At 41.5% G+C, this 19850-nt stretch overlaps 1 protein-coding gene across 1 annotated transcript; it reads right to left on the bottom strand.

Moving 5' to 3' along the window:
* Positions 1-4102: 4102 nt before the first annotated feature.
* Positions 4103-18699, bottom strand: LOC309675118 (phospholipid scramblase 1-like). Its single transcript, XM_082487334.1, has 9 exons — positions 18671-18699; positions 13928-13959; positions 13006-13107; positions 10751-10923; positions 9600-9642; positions 8303-8523; positions 7346-7507; positions 5728-5889; positions 4103-4524 (listed from the first exon to the last, which is right to left on the bottom strand). Exons 2-9 carry the CDS (start codon positions 13932-13934, stop codon positions 4465-4467), a joined length of 930 nt encoding a protein of 309 aa, XP_082343460.1. The 5' UTR covers positions 13935-13959; positions 18671-18699; the 3' UTR covers positions 4103-4464.
* Positions 18700-19850: the final 1151 nt, after the last annotated feature.

Below are 19850 nucleotides of genomic sequence, written 5' to 3'. Positions count from 1 at the left end.
GATCTTTGGTAAGCAACTGATGATAGCACACATAACCTTGTACTATGGAACCTTGTATTATGGTAGCTTTGATTTGTGCCTTGGTAACTCTGATTTTGTCTTGGTAGTTTTGAATCATTGTTCAAATGATTGTGTTGTCCAGTAACAGCGTAAACCCTGCCATCGGACTCTGTTAAGTTGCACTTTTACAACATCATATTAAAACCGCTTTTGCTAATACCTTTGACAGTGGTTCTTCAAGCAATCTAAATTATTTATTGGCTACATCATGAAAGCATATATAGAGCCCTCAGACCTACATAATGGAATTCTCCACTAGCTGAGCTCTTCCCTTCACCCTGGGAGAGCTGAAGCTTTTTCTTTGTTATTCTCAACCTCTTGTTATTTTCTTTGGGGTTTTTATACCTTTTTTACCTCCTGTCTCACTAATTTCCAGATCAAATTTTCGCTTTTTGCTTGAAGTAGCTTCTTCAGCTTGTGGCGTAGTGGTGGTTTCCCCTCCATGCAACCTGTATTCATTTCCTTGCCCTCGTCTGGTGAGATTCCCTTATCTGCAAGTTCCTCTGATTCCACTTCTTTTTCCCTGCATCGTCCTTTTACCTTCAGCATTTATCAATTTCATAAATATTTCTGTCACAAATTATTCACATTCCTAGTCATACAATGCCCATTAGTAGTCAAACATTTAAGCTATGCAATTTTACAACACATTCCCTTGAACAAATATGTGATTTTCTTTGTTACCCCTAGCATTTCCAATGAATCACCCTTGCAGCAAATGAGCTAAATTCGGTCCGGGAAAACTAGTTGCTTTCTCCTTCCCCTACTTACCTTTTCTTGTGCAGTCCCTGCTCCTGCTGTCAGCTTTTCAGCTTTGGTCAAAGTTATTCTCATTAGTAAAACCAAGATGAGGTATGTGAGGGATGTGAGGCCTGTTCTTGGGCCTACAAAAAGACCCCAAGAGGCCTTTTTATAAACCTTTCTAATAAGAATGAAAGTGGTTTTAGGAGACCAACTGTAATACAATATACTTTAGAACAATGCTCCTTCTCTTCCCCGATTAGCAAAATTATTCTCTCTTTTCAATTAGCAAAAAAAAAACCAATCTTGCTCAAGACTAGAGGAGGAGTAAAATACTTTTTTTTTTTTTTTCCCACTTATAATTTGGATTTCTGGAAACTTCAATTAACTATGCTTTTCTACTGAGAAACGTCATATAAATTATGCCTTTCTGTGCCGTATAGAGCCTAGGGTGTCATGAAGAGATTGCATCTCCTGTACAGCTGGAGGTGAAAAACTTACAGGGATGATACAGATGGAAAGGTCATTAACAGAACTAGAGAAATCCATCTGCAACTCTCACTCTGCAAAGGTTTTATGTAAGAGCCCTAGCTAACTGAGATGGTATTGAATAACAGGCAGCATGCTGAAAGTCTTCTAATGCTTTCCAAAACCTGGATTTATGCATAGGGAGATAAATCATTGTATTGCTTATAGTCTGATGGATGAAGAGTGGAGAGTTCTAGCGTCTGGTGATTTATTAAATATGGATGCTGTTATGGGTTCTTTCGAAATAAAGAAAGAGCTCAAAGGATGATTTTTTTCTGCATTCAGCACAATCAGTTTCAAAAATGAGCAAGTGAATACAGCTGTCTCCAGAAGTTCTGGAAAATTTAAGGAATAAGCATTTTTCAATTAAATATCATTAGGAAAAAATGAAAGAGATTACAAAGGTGACAAGATATTGGTTGGTTAACTAAAGAGTTACAGCTTGACAGCTTTAGTTAGGAATTCTCATGTAATATTTTTATGTTCATGAGAGACTGTGAAGCATTTCACAACAGAAAAGTTTATAAGCTGTGTAACCAGTATCAGAGCTATCCAGTTACCCAACTGATGGAAAATTCCCCTAGTCCAGTGCTCTCTCTGTCCTTTTATGATCTGAGGTTGTGGAACTTCTTTCCTGTTCTTACCGCAATTCTGGCAAATCTAAGAGGCTTAGCTTGAACTTCTTACACCTTACTTACCATGTAGCTGGATTCACATACTGATTTCTCTTCGGCTATGTAATTCTTTACATTATTTACTATCTTTGCTAAATACATGGCAAAGGCATAAGCTGTAGCAATTTGATCACTAGGCTCAAGCAGCACAGAATCAAAAAATCTAAATGACCACAGCACAACTTACACAACTTCATTGTTGGGTTTCACTGTATTTGAGAAACCTGTTTGTAAGGAAAGATATCTTTGCTTTGATTACACTTTACAGAATTGTTACCGCTTGTAACTGCAATTCTGCTTAAGATACAAGAGTTGCAACATTTTTTTCCTACATATCTTGATGTGAAGCTGATAATTCTTGACTGTTTGCAGTCTCGCATTCTTCTCTTACTGCTCTACAGAGATGTACGTGAATTTTTCTACGTAATTTTGTATGCATGGTTGTTGGGACAATGGTGCTTCGAGGACTTACAGTGAATACCTAAGCACAACATTTGAACATAAAAATTTGTATTACTTGGAGGAAGAAAATAAAGTCTCCTGGCTATGTCCCATTAGCCCAGCTCCTAATACCTTACTTAAATTTGCATACACTCCACAGTTCATTGTCAAGGGATGAATTTATGATGCAAAATGCTTTTCATCATAGGCAAAAGTATCACTGTTTTGCCTACTTGCAAAATATTATACCACCCATTCTTCAAACAGTCACAAACAGACTTCACCCTAAAAGTAAAAAGTAAATTTAGATTCTCTGCAGGACCTGCCAAGGAATTAAACAGATATCCTCAAATCTCCCCAAAAACATGTTTATGGAATATTTGAGTAACTCTGCTCTCTGTTGAAAGTGCATCTATTGAACGTGCTTGAGCCTGGGACTTCAGAGCTACAGGCAGAACTGAAGATGTGTGTCATCCCTTGCAGGAAAAATAATAGAGATGGGCTTAGCCATATGAATGAATCCCTACAGGACAGGTCTGGTCCCGGGTGTGTTACTTTGGTTTCTATACATGTAGCATCTATCCCTAACTGAAGCAATCAAACTTTTAGCAGATTTTAACAAGACTGAATTTCTAGTATCTCATTAATAGCTGGTCAATAAAGCACAGAATATTTTCAAAATAACAATAGTTTCAGTCCCTAATAACAGTGCTGATGAATCAAAAATGCACCTCCAGCAATCCCTATTATTAAAGACACCATATTCAATAACTTTTGTCTTTAGCAGCAGAAGCTAACTTTAACAAGGCATAACATACAATTTTAAAGACTTTCAGGAACAGTATAGATTTTTGTCATGAGTTTGTACAACTCTTAAAAGTTGAGTCAAAGAGAGTCCAAGTACATAGCAGCAATGGCACTCCACTTTTCATCTGCTTTTTCACTGGCCAGGAGCAGTCAAGAAATTGAAAATACTGAACAAAAGGAAACTTTAGCAGAATTAGAATACAACTGAAAACACTGGCAAGGACCTCTCCCCATAACTGGATCCCAAGAACTGCTATATGCACATGCTTGTGTGAAGCTGGAGTAAGAAACTGCAACTTCATCCATTGCTTGCCGATTTAAATAAAGCTATAAATGCTAAAAAATAGACCTGCCATTTCATGCATCTGCTTTTGAAGTGGAATTATTCTGTTTTATTATTCCTGCACCCTCACACCTACAGACAGACTTACAATCTGTGAAATCCATGGACTAAATGGAGAGGAAAGAGGACTGGACAAACAGAAAAGTAACTAACTGGTTCTTCCTTGCCTCAGGAAAAAATCACATTCATGCACAAAGCAATTACCAAAGGCTTATTAAACAGAAGCAGGCATTTATATTTCCTGTCTCCTCTAAACTTCTGTTGGTGAAAATCAAAGCCTTAAGTTTCAAAACAACCCAAATTATGAAACTATGTTACACTAACAGAGCCATATTTGGCAGCAGAATTATCACTAGATTAATACAATTTCACAGTGATTTCTGATAGTTCTGTTCACTTAGATCACTTTGTTTTGAACCTATATATTTGATAAGAAGTTGGAAACAACAAAATGTCAACATCAAGGCAAAACTACCAAAGAAGGATACACAGAAAATTATCAGGATCTCTTTATTAGCCTCATATCTTCTATTAATATTGAATATAAAAGTAGTCCTCTTTTTTAGGCATTAAAGTAATTATAAGGAGTTATTTTACAATTCCAAATTTCTTGGGAAAAAAGTTTGCTATATATTCATATAAATTACAGCATTGATCTGTACAGACAAAGCATTCTTATTGGCATACTACAAATTATTTCATCAATTACACCCCCCCAAAAAAAATAAGATGACCATAAAGCTTTTAGTTTATAGAAATATAACTACAAACACAAGATGTACACTTCTAATATTCTTACTGGAGCTGTGCAATCCACTAGACAGTTGGGAGATTTATGTCCTTCATCCTTTTATACAAAACTTCTAGATTTCATTGCCAAACTCCTGTTCGCTGTTGTTTATCACCAGCATGCTCAAAAAACATGAAGTCCTAAGAAGGAAACAAAAAGCAAGCAAAACAAATACTTCTTAAATGCAGATCTCCTGGTTGCTTTGCAAGGTACTCAAAACACCTGCCTCTCGGAAACCTCAAACGATGAGAAGAAATTGGGGGCACCTCTCTCCACTCCCCATCACCTGGGTCTCTCAGAACAGGACACCCACAGAGAGAGAAAGATGTGATGAAAGACCTACATGGGAAACTTTAAATCATCACTAGCCAAAGCTATGCTTCCTTTACTCAGGATTCCTGCCCTGGCTTTGTTTGACCTGACTCAGTCCCTTCAATTTTACCTCAAACTGGAATCCATTGTCTTGATGACTATCTTCAGTTTACATCCAGGTGCCCCATTTTCTGTGTCTGGAGTCCTGGGTTGCTGGCACTCGCTAACGCTGCGCTTCATGCACACAGTAGCATATGGACACGCACAGCTAAGGAAAACCTGGTTCTTGCACAGGGCTGTTAGAGGCTGGCGAGAACTTTCCAAACTCAAGGTGCTTCACATGCCCCTTTCCTCCCCCTCTGCAGCCCTACCACTACAGCAGCACTGCACTTTTTGAAACGGTACCTGATGCCCAATTGCACAGGTAAGTGGAAACAGGAGTGTGTCGCAACTGTTTTGAAAAAGCAAAGTGAGCCGCACTGCAGTATTTGACCTGGTAGAGTCAGAGCGCAGCTGAAAAGCGCTGTATCAAGTTGGATGTGCTTTGCCTCCACAGACATCCCTCCCATTGGAGGTGACTCCTTTGAGAGCATTTAATCCTGCTCAGCTCAGTGCTTCACATACTCCCAGGGAGAGTCAGGAGGAACCGGCTGCAGCATTCAGCTGTCCAGTTCACCCGCTCAGCAGGCTGCTCCGGCTTTGGATGGGTCTCTTGGCTATTGCTGATCTGCACTTTTCTGGTTTCACCATCCACATAGACACGCTTGACTCTGCTAATGTGTTTGTACGGAGTCTTCCCTTCACAGGCTTTGTCAGTCCTGTCACAAATGAAGCTCTCCTTAAAACAGTTAGCCCTTCATGTAGTCTAGAATAAGCTTATTATCTGAAATAATTCTGTTGTTGAACAGAAAGTTCACAACAAACTGCCGCTCACTTCAAAGAGCTCAGAGTCAAATCCTTTACCAGCACAATTTGAACATGGAGATGAAAAAGTCAGTTCATATTCAAGTATTAGTGAATGACAAACTTACGATAAGGAAGCAAGCGCCGATCATGACAGCTTTCATTTTCACATCAAGGTCCATTGGGAATGTGATTCCAAAGTTATCTGCATCTGTGACGGCTTCTTTCAAAAATCCAGTCCACTGCTTAGAAATCCTCCCAACAGTACAAGTCTCATCCACAGACTTCACCTAGTTTAATATAAAATGAAAAAAAAAAACATCGAATCTGTCATTCATAATATTCCCAAATCCTTTTCATAATAGATCCATTTGAAAGCTTCAGGTTGTGTTATTTGAATTAATGCAGTCATTGCATGCAACTGTTTGTACCAAAAGGCAGCCCTGACTATCACAAAGTCAGTCTTAAGTAGCACAGACGTGAACTTAATTCTAAATCTGACTGTGGAGTTCAATGCTTTAATAGTGTTGGAAGACAGCTACCACACGCACGCACACACACTCTGCTGGAAGTGGTGTCTTTTAGCCGAGAGAGTGAATTAGTTTCTCCTGCCATGTATCAGGAACTGATCAAGTGAAAATTAAACCAATTACATTCTTATGTTCCAAAGCAGAGACTAGCCCTTTGTCAACATGGTGTTTCCTGAAGTTAGATCCAGTCTTCGGGGTCATGTGAAAGACTAGTCCCCAAAATAAAATGATACTAAATTTGCTTTAGTAACTATTTGCAACATCATTTTAAATAATAAATGGTAGAGTAGTGTATCTACTACTTCAGGTGTATGAAAATAACAATCCATTAGTCACTATTATTTTTAAGAGCAAGTTGTAACGCTTCAGTCATTCAAATCTATATTTTAGGTCGAGATTATCTTGATTTACTTGGTCATTGAGAGATTATTAAATGATTAAATGAGTGGTTGTAGGAAGTCCTTTTCGCAAGTATCTGATACAGCTAAGAACATTTTTTTTAGGACCTAACAACATTTTTGTTAGGACAGACTGAGGGAGTTGGGGTTGTTCAGCCTGGAGAAGAGAAGACTCTGGGGAGACCTTACAGTGGCTTTCCGATGTCTGAAGGGGGCCTAAAAGAAAGCTGGAGAGGGACTTTTTGTAGTGACAGGATGAGGGGTAAGGGCTTTAAACTGGAAGAGGGGAGATTTAGAATAAATATTAGGAAAAAAATTTTCGTAATGAGGGTGGTGAGGCACTGGAACAGGTTGCCCAGAGAAGTTGAACACTTCCAGGGATGGGGCGTCCACAAGGCCAGGCTGGACGGGGCTTTGAGCAACCTGGTCTGGTGGGAGGCGTCCCTGCCCATGGCAGGGGGGTTGGAACTAGATGATCCTTAAGGTCCCTTCCAACCTGAGCAATTCTATGATTCTATGAAAATAGATTCAAAAAGATTTTGCCGCCTAATATTTCAGTTAAGAGAATTGTGTGCAACCGCAGGGAATTAGTCTCACTGACCACAAATGAGTGGCTTTAAGATGTCATTTCTGGAAGTTTGTCTGGCTTATCTAGAGTAATCTAGATATCTAGAGAAGTGAATTGATTATGCTAGCATTAAAAGATTATGCACTAATTAATTAATATATACAGCAGTTCAGCTGACAGGTAAGAAGTCAAGCAACAAACACTACTATCTGAAAGAAGATACATACAAACAGTTTTTAGCATTGCATACCTCAAAATTAATGTCCTCACAACAGCTGCAGACAACACATGGGCCAGTAATTTTCAGTATATCCATTCTTTTCTCATCTTGAATGGTAAACTTTGGCAGGCAAGGATGCCAGTTCTGGACAACATAACCAACTGGTGTTCCTGGAGGCGCATGAACTTCTAGCTTCACAGGAAAAAGAAAACCTCCACGTGAGTGTTCATGCTTTGATATGCTTGTTAGACAATACCCACACTAGCACACAAACCAAACACAACAATTTTTCCACAACAGTCTGGCTTTCCAATGCATGAAGCTGCATGGGGTTTTCTGTGAGCGTTTTCAGAAAACTGCACACAAACTGCAGTCCTCATATGCAACTTTTGCCTTCACAGAAAAAAAATAAGATGGTCCTAAGGCTATAAGTACACAAGCTGTATATCTAGAGCAGAAAGATCAAAGTCTAGTGAAAGAAAGGCTGGGAGCATCCTGAAAGCATTCAGTGAAGACATCACAGGATGCAGCTACTACAAATCCCTCAGTAAGAGCTCTAAGCGGGCTTAGATTCGAGGCTTCAGAAGTTGCACCACCTTATATTTATTTTAATACTAAAAAAGCTCATCATTTCATGGGTTGAATTTCCCTACAGCTTTTGTAAACTGTTGCCCAACTCTTACGCTTCAATTCCATCTCCAGCGCAGATTTTGGCTCTAGCCACAAGTTCCCCGACATGCTGCTGAATCCAATTTTTCACTACCGTAATCAGAAGCAGCCAGAGCGAACCTAAGTGTTGCAGCACACTATCTTCTTCCTACACCAAGGAGACCCCATGCACAAATCCCACAGATCTCTCTCCCCACAACTTACAGACAAAACCTGACTTGTTTCGCCTCACCTCCTGAATGAAGACAACCCCATCTTAAAACTGCACAGATGGACCATGTCCCACATGAGGGAAGATGGTAAGAGGGAGCAACTCACCTCCTGTAAGCAGCAGGGAAAGCAGCACGAAGAACACCGGAGGGGTCTCTGCAGCGTTATCACCTCGTGGCCCAGGTTATCTATAATCCGGAGGGTGAAGGGTCGTGATGGCCCGCAGCAATTCCTGGTACAACAGTCAGTGTCCTCTGCTGCAAAGTACACCCTTTGCCCCAGCGTATTCTTGATTTCATATTTGTTGTTTGTTTCAAAGCCAGTCAAAACTGAAAAACAGGAACACAACTGTTACATTTCTGAGGTCCGTCTGGTCAGAGAAGTCACCATGCTAACTCTAAAGCTACCCTTTGGGCAGGCAGCCCTCACTCGAAGGCTGTCAGAGGCAGCTACTGGTGAAGGGAAGAGGTGGGGAAGGACCCTCAAGTAGAGCAGCCTGACGGAGAAGTTCAGAGAAGAGAAGCCACCATGAACATGGCAACACGGAAAGAGCACGGAGATGTCCATCAGTCCCCTCCCACCAGATACGGACACCTACTGCCGGAGCAAGCACCACAGCATGGAAGATTCCCAGGGAAGAGCTGAAGGGATGAGAATTAAAGAAACTTGTGAATTTGGGGGTGAAGCAAGAAAAGGGCTCTAGAGGGCACAAATACGTTCAGAATGAGAAGGCCACAAAAAAAAAAAAGCCTCATAGTCAAGAATCACAGCAGCACAAATAGAAAACAACAAGAGCCAGGACAGAAATTTGATTTGATTAAATTCTCTAATAAATGAAAGTACTCTTTGAAGCATTATGGAAAGAAAAAGCAGCAGCATAAGGTGTCAGCCAAGACGGATGGTCCGCTTTATTTCTTCTGTTTGAAAGACACTGGAGAACATGACTTTGATATTCTTAAAGTGAATGGAATGAGGGGAGCAGAAGGAAAGCATTTCAATTTGCTAAAACAGCAGGATTGCCTGGAAACGGCATCGGAGCGGCGTGCCAGTCTATGGAATTAGATGGAGTAAGAGAGGACAGAAAAGATCTTTAAAGTGGGGAAGAGAGGCAAGTAGAAATCATGTGAATGAATAACATGGGAAATGTGTGACTTCAGCTATAACTAGCTACCAAGATTAGTCAGTCGCATTGCTACCTATCTTTTAAGATATAGAACCCGCTTAAAATCCTCCACCCTCCTATCTTCTCCTTCCTCTCCTCCACAACTTGTGCAGGAATTGAGAAAGATAACAGAGGCAGGAAAGAGAAAGGCAGCAATATATAGGGTCAAAGAAAGTCTAAATTTTACCTTTCTTGAGATTATTAGATTTAAACATTTCTCTGTTATAAATGCTTTTCACTTACTCTCAAGAAGTTCAATTTGCTGATGAATTAATATCTGGTCAATCTGTTCGTGGTCGAAAAATTAAACAGAATAAATAGTTAACAAGTTGTAACTAAGAGAAATCTAGTTTTAAGAAGCATTGCTGTTTCATTTCAGAATGCAGAGTTAGGGATCAATACATTGTCGAGAGGCAGAACATCTATCGGGAAAGCTGTGGAAGTAGCTCACGTCCCCCTTTGTCCTGTCCTCTGTCAATTTAGCAGAAAGGTGTTTCAGAGCACCGGAGCAGAGGGCAGAAGCTGCACCCAGGCTGGGCTGGTTACGCGCACGCAGGGCGAGCGTGCCTGTGCCCCTGCCAGGACTCAGGGCAGCTCAGCTACCGGGCCTGGCAGAGCCTCCGGCACCGCATCTCCCAGATGCCTACATCAGGAATCCGTACAGGCAAAAGCAGGAAACTGAGAAATTTTACAGCAGAAGCTCAGCTACTGCTCAGCTCTAAGTAAAACTCAGGAGTTATCAGCCTCTCCTCACTGCTGCTTTTTCTTTTCTGTTTGTTTTTTTTTTTTTTTTTTGGTTTTGGGGTTGGTTTTTTTTGAGCAATTTGCAAAACTGGCATCAATACATCAGTGTTAAGCCTTGATATTTGCTCCCAATGAACTGTACTTTTACAGTACAAGGACATATTCTGTATTGTGGAAACAATTCTTATTTTGCTATTAGCATTCTCTACATTGTGAAGCCTGACGAGCGCCTCTCCTAACAACACTAGGAAGAGGTGTGAAGAAAGCATCATGTAGAAAATTAAGCACCTCTAATGTGCTACAGTTGCCCGTATTATATATATTTATTATATACACCTTGCCAAACCACATTACATCTCACAAACAGTAGCTTCAGAAAGGGGAAGAATGTATGACAGCCCTGTGCCCCCAGTCCTTTAGCATCTCACTTGGCAGGAGACCACTCCGTGAAGTGCTGCAGCCACAGCAGGCACCTCCACGCTCAAACATGCATCAATCACATCACAAAAGGCTTCACTTAGCAGCCCAAACCGGCAACCTACGCAGCTGCAACAAAGCCAGATGAGCTTTTTTAGCTATTTCACAGACGCAGGCTGCTTCTCAGGTGGATGAATACCTGTTCTCTGGGGAAGGAGGAAGGATACAGGTACCTGCGTGAGATATTCCAGTCCAGGAGGGCAGTTGGGAAGAGGAGGAGGGACAGGCATCCAGATTGTCCCCTCCTTCACGATGGGCTGGTTCTGGATGGGTGGAACAGCAAATCCAGCTGGAACGGGACTCGTGCCCTGTACCTGGAAGCCATAGTTCCCCGCGCCAGCAACACCTGGTGTTGTAGGAGAGATGCAGTTATGAAACTTAGATGTTAGAAAAGAATTGCCCCATGGATCTTCAAAAGATTAATTTGTTCACTGTTTTGACCTACAAAGATCCTTATATGTACAATATATTTCAGTTATGAATACTACAACTTTCATGAGAGAATTTACACTGGATTGGGATGTTCTAATCCCTCCAGACAAAACCAAACAAAATAAACAAACGCATCATTCTTGAATATAGCAGAAGTCTTATTCACATAAAGATATGCAATTCAAAAAATTAGAAATAAATAAATGAAGGTTATTTCTAAGCAGAGAAGACAGAGTACCTTTAAATACATAAAAAGTATTGGCATTTACAAGTTGCCAGTTGAGCAAATGAGGAATTTTAAGATAAAGTTTTCCTGGAATTATACTTGCTACTTCTGTGATAGGAAATGTCCTTTTAGCAGAGTCCATCTGCAGGTTTCAAACCAGATAACTGTGATCTGAAAACTGCGCTTTTCTGTTTGTTTAATGGATTCTCTTTCAAAACTCAGGAAATCCACAACTCCTTCATGGAGAAGGTGTGTAGCAAAGGAGGAAACGGTTCCACCTTTTGTGAATGTCGAGTAAGTCTTCTCCAGTTAGCATTCAACAGGAAACACAAACTCTCATGAAGCACTTCAGGGTCTAAAAGCTCAGCGTCCCACCAGATGGCACAGGCGGCACAGCCTTAGCGCCCACCACCCATGCCACGTCCCCGGGCTGTGCGCAGAGCCCTGCCCTGCCTGAGCACGGTCCCGCAGCAACAGAGATGCTTTATGACCTTGTAGCTGAAGCTGCTGAAGTTGTTAGTGAAAGTTACAGAACAAGAACCGTATTTTTTCCCCTCATTTAATACTTTCCTGATAGGCAGATAAAGCCTTTAATCTGAAGCAGAAGAATTTTACATTTTACTCAGAAGCAGGCACAACGCAGAAGCCACAAAGAATATTTTTGTAGAGCTGTATGAAGACGAATAGTTCAAGAGCTGCTGACCTGTAGATTTATCTTTAGCCCAAATCAGTCCAGCGCCAATGTTTCACACTACATTACAAAACACGGACTGCACCACGTGAACGCTCACGCTGTGGCCGTAAGCGGGACAGTACCTCAGGTGATGTAAATTGCTGTGGCTTAAAACTCACAGGTGGCAGAATCGCTCACCCCAGAGAAGGACTCACCCTTACGGAATACAAAATCACTTTTATGTGTGAGCACAGCTTCGCACACAAACTGACTATTCCACTGCTATCGCATGTGAGTGTGAGCACATACATTATTCCGAATGAAAAATGCTGCCCGACCTTCATCGCACAGGTGGCAGCTGCCCATTCCCCGCCAAAGGCTAAGTGTGCCGACAGACCCCGGAGGGTCTTGCCGTGAGACCCACAACCTTTGACGGACAAACAGCTCAGTAACTTGGGCCAAACTTTTTGCATTTTACCTATGACCTATGCTTTGAACCTGATTGTGATTTGGTTCTTCAGAAAGCAATTGGTCACCAGCACGTGAGAAGCTATTTATGAGGGCTGCGTTTTGAACGGGGAGCAGAAAATGAGACAGAAAAACAGAAAAGCAAATGAGTGAAAGTGTAAGTTACAACCACACGCAAAGTACAACAACAGAGTAGGGAACAGGAACAGAATACAGAGACCAGCAGAACTGCAAGACAAAAACAATTCTTTTTTTCAGTTCTTGATTTGTAGAGAAAAATAAGAGTGAAATATTGAAATAACATGTTAATTACAAAATCTGATCATCGGCAAGAAGCTGCCACACATTAATTGCTTTGCATCGGTACCACCTCCCTAACAAACTCCCCGCAGTGATCACTGAGGAACATCCAACATTTTTAACTTCTACCACTGTTGGTACTGCTCAGCCCATACCAACATACAGCACCAAGAAGGAAAGAAGATGACTTTCCAGCAAAACAGAAATTAACAGAAACTCTACAGAATTAACAGCAGAAAAGTAAATCGGAGCTGGTTGGCTTCATGAAACCTCCTCCTTCCTGTGCTTATTTCCTAATGGTATAGCAGATCTGTAGCCAAGCAACCTACCTTGGTACGTCCCAGGTGCGTGCTGAGGGTAGTCATAGGGGACTCGATTTCCTGGTGCATAGTTCGCGTTTAAAAATCCAGGTGCTGGTGCGGGTTTATGCGCTGGAAGAAGGGAACATATGCTTTGAGTATTGCTCATTTCCTCCTACCCTAGGGTGAAAGATCCCAACGTTGCCTCCTTTTTCAGAGTAGACACATAACAAAATTAAGCAGCTGTTTTCTGTATAGCAAAAACTGTATAACAAGCTCGTATTTATGAACAATATGTATATTAAACATCACTAACTTAAAGGAGTTCTGACCCTTAAAGTGCAGAAAAAAGGCAGGTATTACACATGATGTCATGAAGACATCACAGAATCATTTAGCTTGGAAGGAACCTCTTAAATCACCCAGTCCAACCCCGGCTCAAGCAGGGTCAGTTCACTCTCTGTCTGGACCAGAGGTGCCTTTGTTCATTTCTATTTAGAAGGAGGCCTTAATTCAAAGGAGTGCCAGGGAACTGACAGGCTGCCCTTCTGTCTAGAACAGACTGGTAACGAGCCATTCCCCACTATATAAAACATTTTCTCCCAATTTCTTCAAGGTAGGACTATACTAATGCCTCACCAGCAGACTCAGAGGCTTATGGATTTAAAAACGTTTACCAAGTTCAGTTTGTAAGCAGAAATAACTTGAATTTCAAGATTACTTATTTATTTATTTTATTTAACTTCAGAAATCAAGATCTGAAAATGTAAGCTATATCTTTTGTAAATTATTCAATTTTAAAATGTAAACAATTTCCATTTGAAACATTCATACATATTTCATAAAATTAGAAGGTAAACTAATAGCTAAGCTAATATTGCTTGAATGCCTTGGAAGGACCCATTATCTTTAATATTAGAAAAAGATGACATTTTGTTTATATTTCACTCACCTTGCATTGCCGTGGATCTGCTTATAATTGTTCTGCAAAACAACATTTTTATTTAAATCTTTTTTAATATATCATTTCACACAAGATTTATTCAGAGTTCTCTATTTATTATTGATAAAAGATACTTGCCTCTCTAAACCATATGGGAAAGCTGAATTACAAATACAAGCTAAAATAACTTTAAATATCTCAGCTTCCTTCTAGGCTACGTCTCCACCACAACACAAGTCTGTGTTGTCTATGCCTGCACTCATGCTTTCAGTATCCCGAGATCATCCTCAGCTCGGAGGGAAGCATCAGGACGTGCAGTTATTTCATTGCAGTGCAGGACTCCATTGTGCAGCCATTCAGGATCATCATCCGATTCACACGAACAAATTACTGCAGTAATTTCAGAGCAACTGGTTTAGCGCACTGACGTTAGGCTACAAAACCTGCTCGGGTAAATCCTGCAGCAGCCGTGAGGCCGTGCTCCCACCCGTTCACTTCTTTATACTATTCCACTTCTTAAGTGGTACTACTAAATATCACATACGCAATTTTTGTCTCCACAGGATAGCAAAGGGAGGGCTTGCACAGGCCAGTGGGCTTCCACAGCTGAATATCATGAGTCAAAGGGCCAACTGCTTGTCTTTTTCTTTCTACTCTTCCAGGGTTGCCAAAAGGAGATTAAAAAAAGGCAAAAAGAACATGTGCTGATGCCAGAATCAACCTTGAGAGATACTCCTTTCAGTCTCTGGGGTAACAAGAGAAGCCAAGACAATGTCAGCAACTTCTGTTAAAGACAGAGGTCCAAAATAGCCAGGAGATCAGTAAGTGGAAGTCTAAAAAAGAAAAGCATAGGAGCTTCTTTCTATAGCATCAAAAGCTTTAAAGGAAACAATAAACCTAGTTATTCTTTAAAAAGAATGACGTTCCAGTTAAACAAGTAATATATTTGTCTGCTGCGACTCTTCCATCTAGTTCAGTTCAAGGTTATTCAAATCTGGGAATGAAAGAGAAAGCAGTTCCTTCCTGCTTTTCACTCCCAGAGTTAAAACAGATGTCACAGGAGGACATTTAACAGTTCAGGGATGACACTTCCCAATTCATACACATCCTCTTTTTTTAATAAATTGGTCTTAAAGTGTTCCTTTTTTAATATATTTTTTCTTCTACTTTACTAACTTTACCGACAAAACCACCATCCTGTTTTACGTACTTTAATTGGATTCCGGTCCCCATATGAATGCAAGTTAAAAAAAAACATAATAGGAAATAATTTAAAATCATAAATCTAATTTAAAAATCTGAAAGAACACATTTAAACTACATAACTTAAACCTTGTTCTCACAGTTAATATAAAGTGCCACATTTACTATATAACCATATTGAAATATGCTGACAAAACTATCAGCTTGTAGGAATAGCACAAATTAAAGATGAATAAAAAAAGTGTTATTTAAACTAGCAAAAGATCAGTTTATGCTGTGAGATGTTCCAGCTACCCAAACTTCAGTGAAATACTCAGAATTACAACTGAATCCTTTGGTAAAGGGAGAGTAGAGACAGAATCGTATGATTTATTTAAAAGAAAGTCTTTATAGTAGCCCAGAATCTTTTTTCTCCCTACAATCACACATATATGCCACTGTTCAGCTAGGATTTAGAAAATGTTGTTATGCTCCATAGCTAGAAAATCAACAGAGATTTTACAAAGTTCAACTCCCGTTTCATCAGACACGATGTTAAAGAGAATAGTTACGATTATTTCTTTTATTAAAATCGCCTCTTTTCTTCTGTTGCTTTTTATCTAGACTCCTTCTATCATCTCCAATTCAGTCACCAAGATTAACATATTGTCAGTCATGGCCTGCTTTTCATCCGAATAATTTATAAAGATTGTGAAATAACATACAATTCTAAGCTATCAAAGGAATGAGGAACAAAAACTCAGTTTTGCCAACCTTTATATTGCACAATATCTTGTTCAGCCATGTTGCTATACGTGGGGAAATTCCCACCTGGTGAAACCTCAGTCAAAAAATAGTAGTAATGGGAAGACCAGTCACTTCGAAATGCGTCAGTTCCAGCTGCCTGGGTTGCACAAAGCAATGATTCGAAGCCTGCATTTTCATTTCAGTTTAATAAAATGAGGCTTTACGGGCTCCTATGTGTTACTAGTTCTAGCAACTAGTAACAATTTCTTTTAAAATAAATAGAGGGAACAATTGTTGAAACATTACTTACTTAGCAGGGAAAAGTAAAGGTATTCGCATTTAGCTCCCGCTAATAGAAGAGAGGAAGAATGCTATTTCTTTGTAATGGAGTAGAAATTCCATGGAATTAAAGCAAAAAAAATAAAGAAAGGGCTTCACCAAGTAGAAGCCCATTACTGAATTAATCTTGGTTCAACAAAAACAGTAGCGGCACGAATCCCTTGTGCTACCCTGGCCACATGCTGCAACCTAAATTCACAATGTAAATTGAGAGTAAGTTGTCTTGAAATGAATCAGCTGGCCATGGTGTTCCAGAACACCAGAAGCGGCAGCAGCTGTATATCTTTGCACACATCTTAATAAAAGCTTTTAGAAGGCCCAGAGCAATCTGATCTCAATTTGAATTTAACCTGGCTTTAAGCAGAGGAATGGACCTCCAAAGGTTATCCTTTCCAACCTAAATTATGGCAGGATTATAAGGGTCCTTCACATTTGATTACATTCCCTGAGGTATTTGCTGATCAAACATTCCCCAAAATCCCCCAGCTGGAGCGCTGAAGGGCAAGAGGTGGCTGGGGACCAGGCTCCGGCTCCCACCACCTCACCGGGGCTAGTTTGGGTGAGGGCTATGCCAGGAAAAGCCACCGAGTTTTACCCTTTCCTGACAGTAACTCAAAGCTCTGGGTCCGCTCTCCCAAAGGAAAAAAATCCCTTCTTCTCTGGAGGAGGGGCCATACTCGGGTTCAGCTTTACACAAGGGAAAGCAGAAGCGATTTTGCTCGCAGGAAGGAAGCACAGGGGAACCGGGAACGCTTCCTGCAAAGCAGCTGTCCAGTAATTAATGACCCTTATGAAATACAGTCTCTGGATGGTCTGAGGTCCCCCCGCTGCGCCTGCGTGCCAGCAGAGGGGAAGGCAGGGGCTGCCCACCCGCCCCGCACACAGCCAGCTGCCTCCCCTAAAAACACAATGTGAACCCCGCAGCGAGGCCTCCAGCATCCACTACTGCAGTGCAGAGAGGAAATGAAAGGCAAAAGACCTGATACATACACACACACACACACACAAAATGGTCCTTCAACTGCCAAGATTGCTGCGGGTTATCAAGCTGAGAGCTGACCTCCACATTGCAGTTGCTGTACTGCCCACACGAGAAAGGGACTCTTATCATGAAGCCTCATTCTTCATACCCTATACGTCGTACTACCTAGAACCCATACTGCCAGCCTTCCTCCTCATCCATAGGAGTTCCCAGACTTTTTCCCTTTGCTCTCAGAAGTACCAGTCAACTGCTGCAATAGCTTAAACCCTCTCACCTAGTACCAACACACCCAGCCCGTTCCTCACTTTCTCCTGACTTTTGTGAATCATTACTCAAGTGGGTAATAGGGAAGCAACCCTCAGAGGTATCCAGGTGCCCAGGAACAGTGGTTTTCCCCTTCCAGGAGTTTTGAGCCCAAGCACTTAAGGACAGCCAAAAACTTTTGGAACGGAAATCAAGGAAATGCCGGTTCCAAAGGAAGTCAGAACAAAGCTGTTCGAGTTCAGAAAACAGTAAGGAAATAACATCCCTAGATTGTTCCTTTCTAAAGAATGGCACAATGCCTATGTTTCTTTCCAGTCGCTTTCCCATTTTCAGAACGGCATTACACAACTACCTCTCCCTTACCCTGATGCGTGTCGCTAGATACGCTACAGCTGACTTAGAAAGATCTCAATTCAGTTAACTACAGACCTTCCTCTTTTCATTGGAAAAACAGTACACTAGCATGCAATCAGTTTCGTTTCTTATCCAGCTCACTAAAATACTCCCAAGAGCACATTAACGTAAGCCACCAAGCACAAATATCTCACGTGGTGCCATTTAAAGACCAAGCCGGGCCCTTTCCACGAGCATTTATGATTCAAAAAAAACAGACTTAGAAAGCCAAATAGCTGCGAGGCATGCATTAGTTCACCCTAGCTAGCTTTGTGGCACTTCTTTTCATCATCACGTTATATTAGACTATTCAGCCACTAGATTTTAACCTTGACTGCTAGAGAAACGGTATACTTAAAAATAATCTAGCTGATCTAATTAAACAGGTTGTTTGCTGCTAAAGTTAACAAAATAGCCTTCAGAGAGGGAATGAAATTAGCTACAAATTGACACAAAATTATTTTGTTCTGATGCAGTAGGGTACCCTCTCCACTCAGGTAGGCACCTCTCCTGAAACCTGGGGAGTCCCAACACCTGAGAGACAAAAACAGGGATGCCGCCCTGGTACCCAGCCTCTCTGCGACGAGGGCACGGCTCTCACGCTGCCCGCCCCACTGCTGGGCGCCAGCACCACCACTGCCCGACCGTGCCGGCCGCTGTCACCTCTCCCAGGACAGCCTTGGAAGCAACATCCTTCCTTAAATCAGTCTTTGCAAGCCAGGCGCTGTGCTAAGGAGAGACATTTTCTAACTCAACGCGCAATCCCCGCCTGGAAAGCACCGCCCTTCTTCACCAGGTCCTTTCCCAGCCCTTCTTACCGCGGTAATGAAAAAAATACCAGATACCTGAAACCACCACTCAGACGGCGCTTATAGTCACAGCGACAAAAAACACCCGTTCCCAAAGCCGAACCCCGCTTCCAGCCGCCCCGCTCCGCAGCGCCCGGCCCCGTCCGTCCCGCTCCCCGGCCCCGGCGGAACGCCCAGCGCCGCGGGCGGGAGCTGCCGGCGCCGCCGCCTCCCGGGGCAGGGACGGGGCGGGCAGCGCGGGCAGCGCGGCTCCTTCCGCTGGGGAACAAACGGGCGTTTATCAATCCTACCGGGAAACGCGGCCCAACGTCGCGGCAGCCGCGGGGGCACCGCGGCCGCGAACTCATTCAACCGCTTTCTTTTGGCGTGGCGGTGGGAAAGAAGGGCGAATATTGTCTAAATTTCAGGTGATGCAGCGTCTCTAGAAGGTTTCCTCGCAAAGCCAGAAATTTAAGGTAGTAATGTCGCTCTCGGTGTAACTTTTACAACTGAAATAACACCCGTGTTCTTTCACTAAGGAGGTACGGCAGTTCAAGATTGTCCATGTAACTACGTATATCAAATGATTATTCACAGTAAAGTATAACCCTAAAAAAAAAAAAAAAATCTCTTAGGGTTCCTATAATCTTTACACTATCACCTTCTCGTGTCTGAAAAAGCTTCCATTGTAACCTAAAGGTTCTGCAAAGACAGCTGGTTTCTGTGAAATACCTGTCAATGGAAGAAAAAAAAACCCCAAACCTACACCTTTGATTGGTGCTTGCCCCGATGCCCTCATTCTGAAAGATTTCCTGAAAACACAAGTGATTTGAGGAAATTATGACCTTAACTTTGCTTCATTCTGATGTCTGATACTATATTAATGCTTATTGGTATGATGCCATTTGGAGAAATACAGACAGTATAGTGCATTCATATTGCTTGAGGAAACACTTTTTAAGTCTGAACACGTCCAAAGTTTCTAAAAGTTTACTATAACTTTTAAAGTGTTTTTGATTTCAGAAACTTTTGCCTCTAGATAGCTATCCCAAAAGGGAGTCTTACAAAAAGGGACAGTTTCACGATGCAGAATCCAGACATCCGTGATTATGAGAACTGGGGTAAGGTTCAGGGGCACCTGTTAATTTGTTTACTCTTTTGATAACAAATTTGACCATACAAGGTGAAGCCCCAGACAGACAGACAAGACTTTAAATTAAACCTGACTGCATACAAA

The sequence above is a fragment of the Vanellus vanellus genome (genome assembly GCF_965231255.1).
Source record: "Vanellus vanellus genome assembly, chromosome: 8".
Lineage (NCBI taxonomy): Eukaryota > Metazoa > Chordata > Aves > Charadriiformes > Charadriidae > Vanellus > Vanellus vanellus.
This window is presented reverse-complemented; position numbering and strand designations above follow the sequence as displayed.

What these genes read in the sequence shown, in the direction of transcription:
- LOC309675118 (XM_082487334.1), bottom strand. An exon ending in TTCCCTGCTGCTTACAGGAG is followed by an intron (nt 7,508 to 8,302) that starts GTGAGTTGCTCC and finishes TTTCCTGTGAAG; the next exon opens with CTAGAAGTTCATGCGCCTCC. An exon ending in TCGGCGCTTGCTTCCTTATC is followed by an intron (nt 4,525 to 5,727) that starts GTAAGTTTGTCA and finishes TTTCCTTCTTAG; the next exon opens with GACTTCATGTTTTTTGAGCA.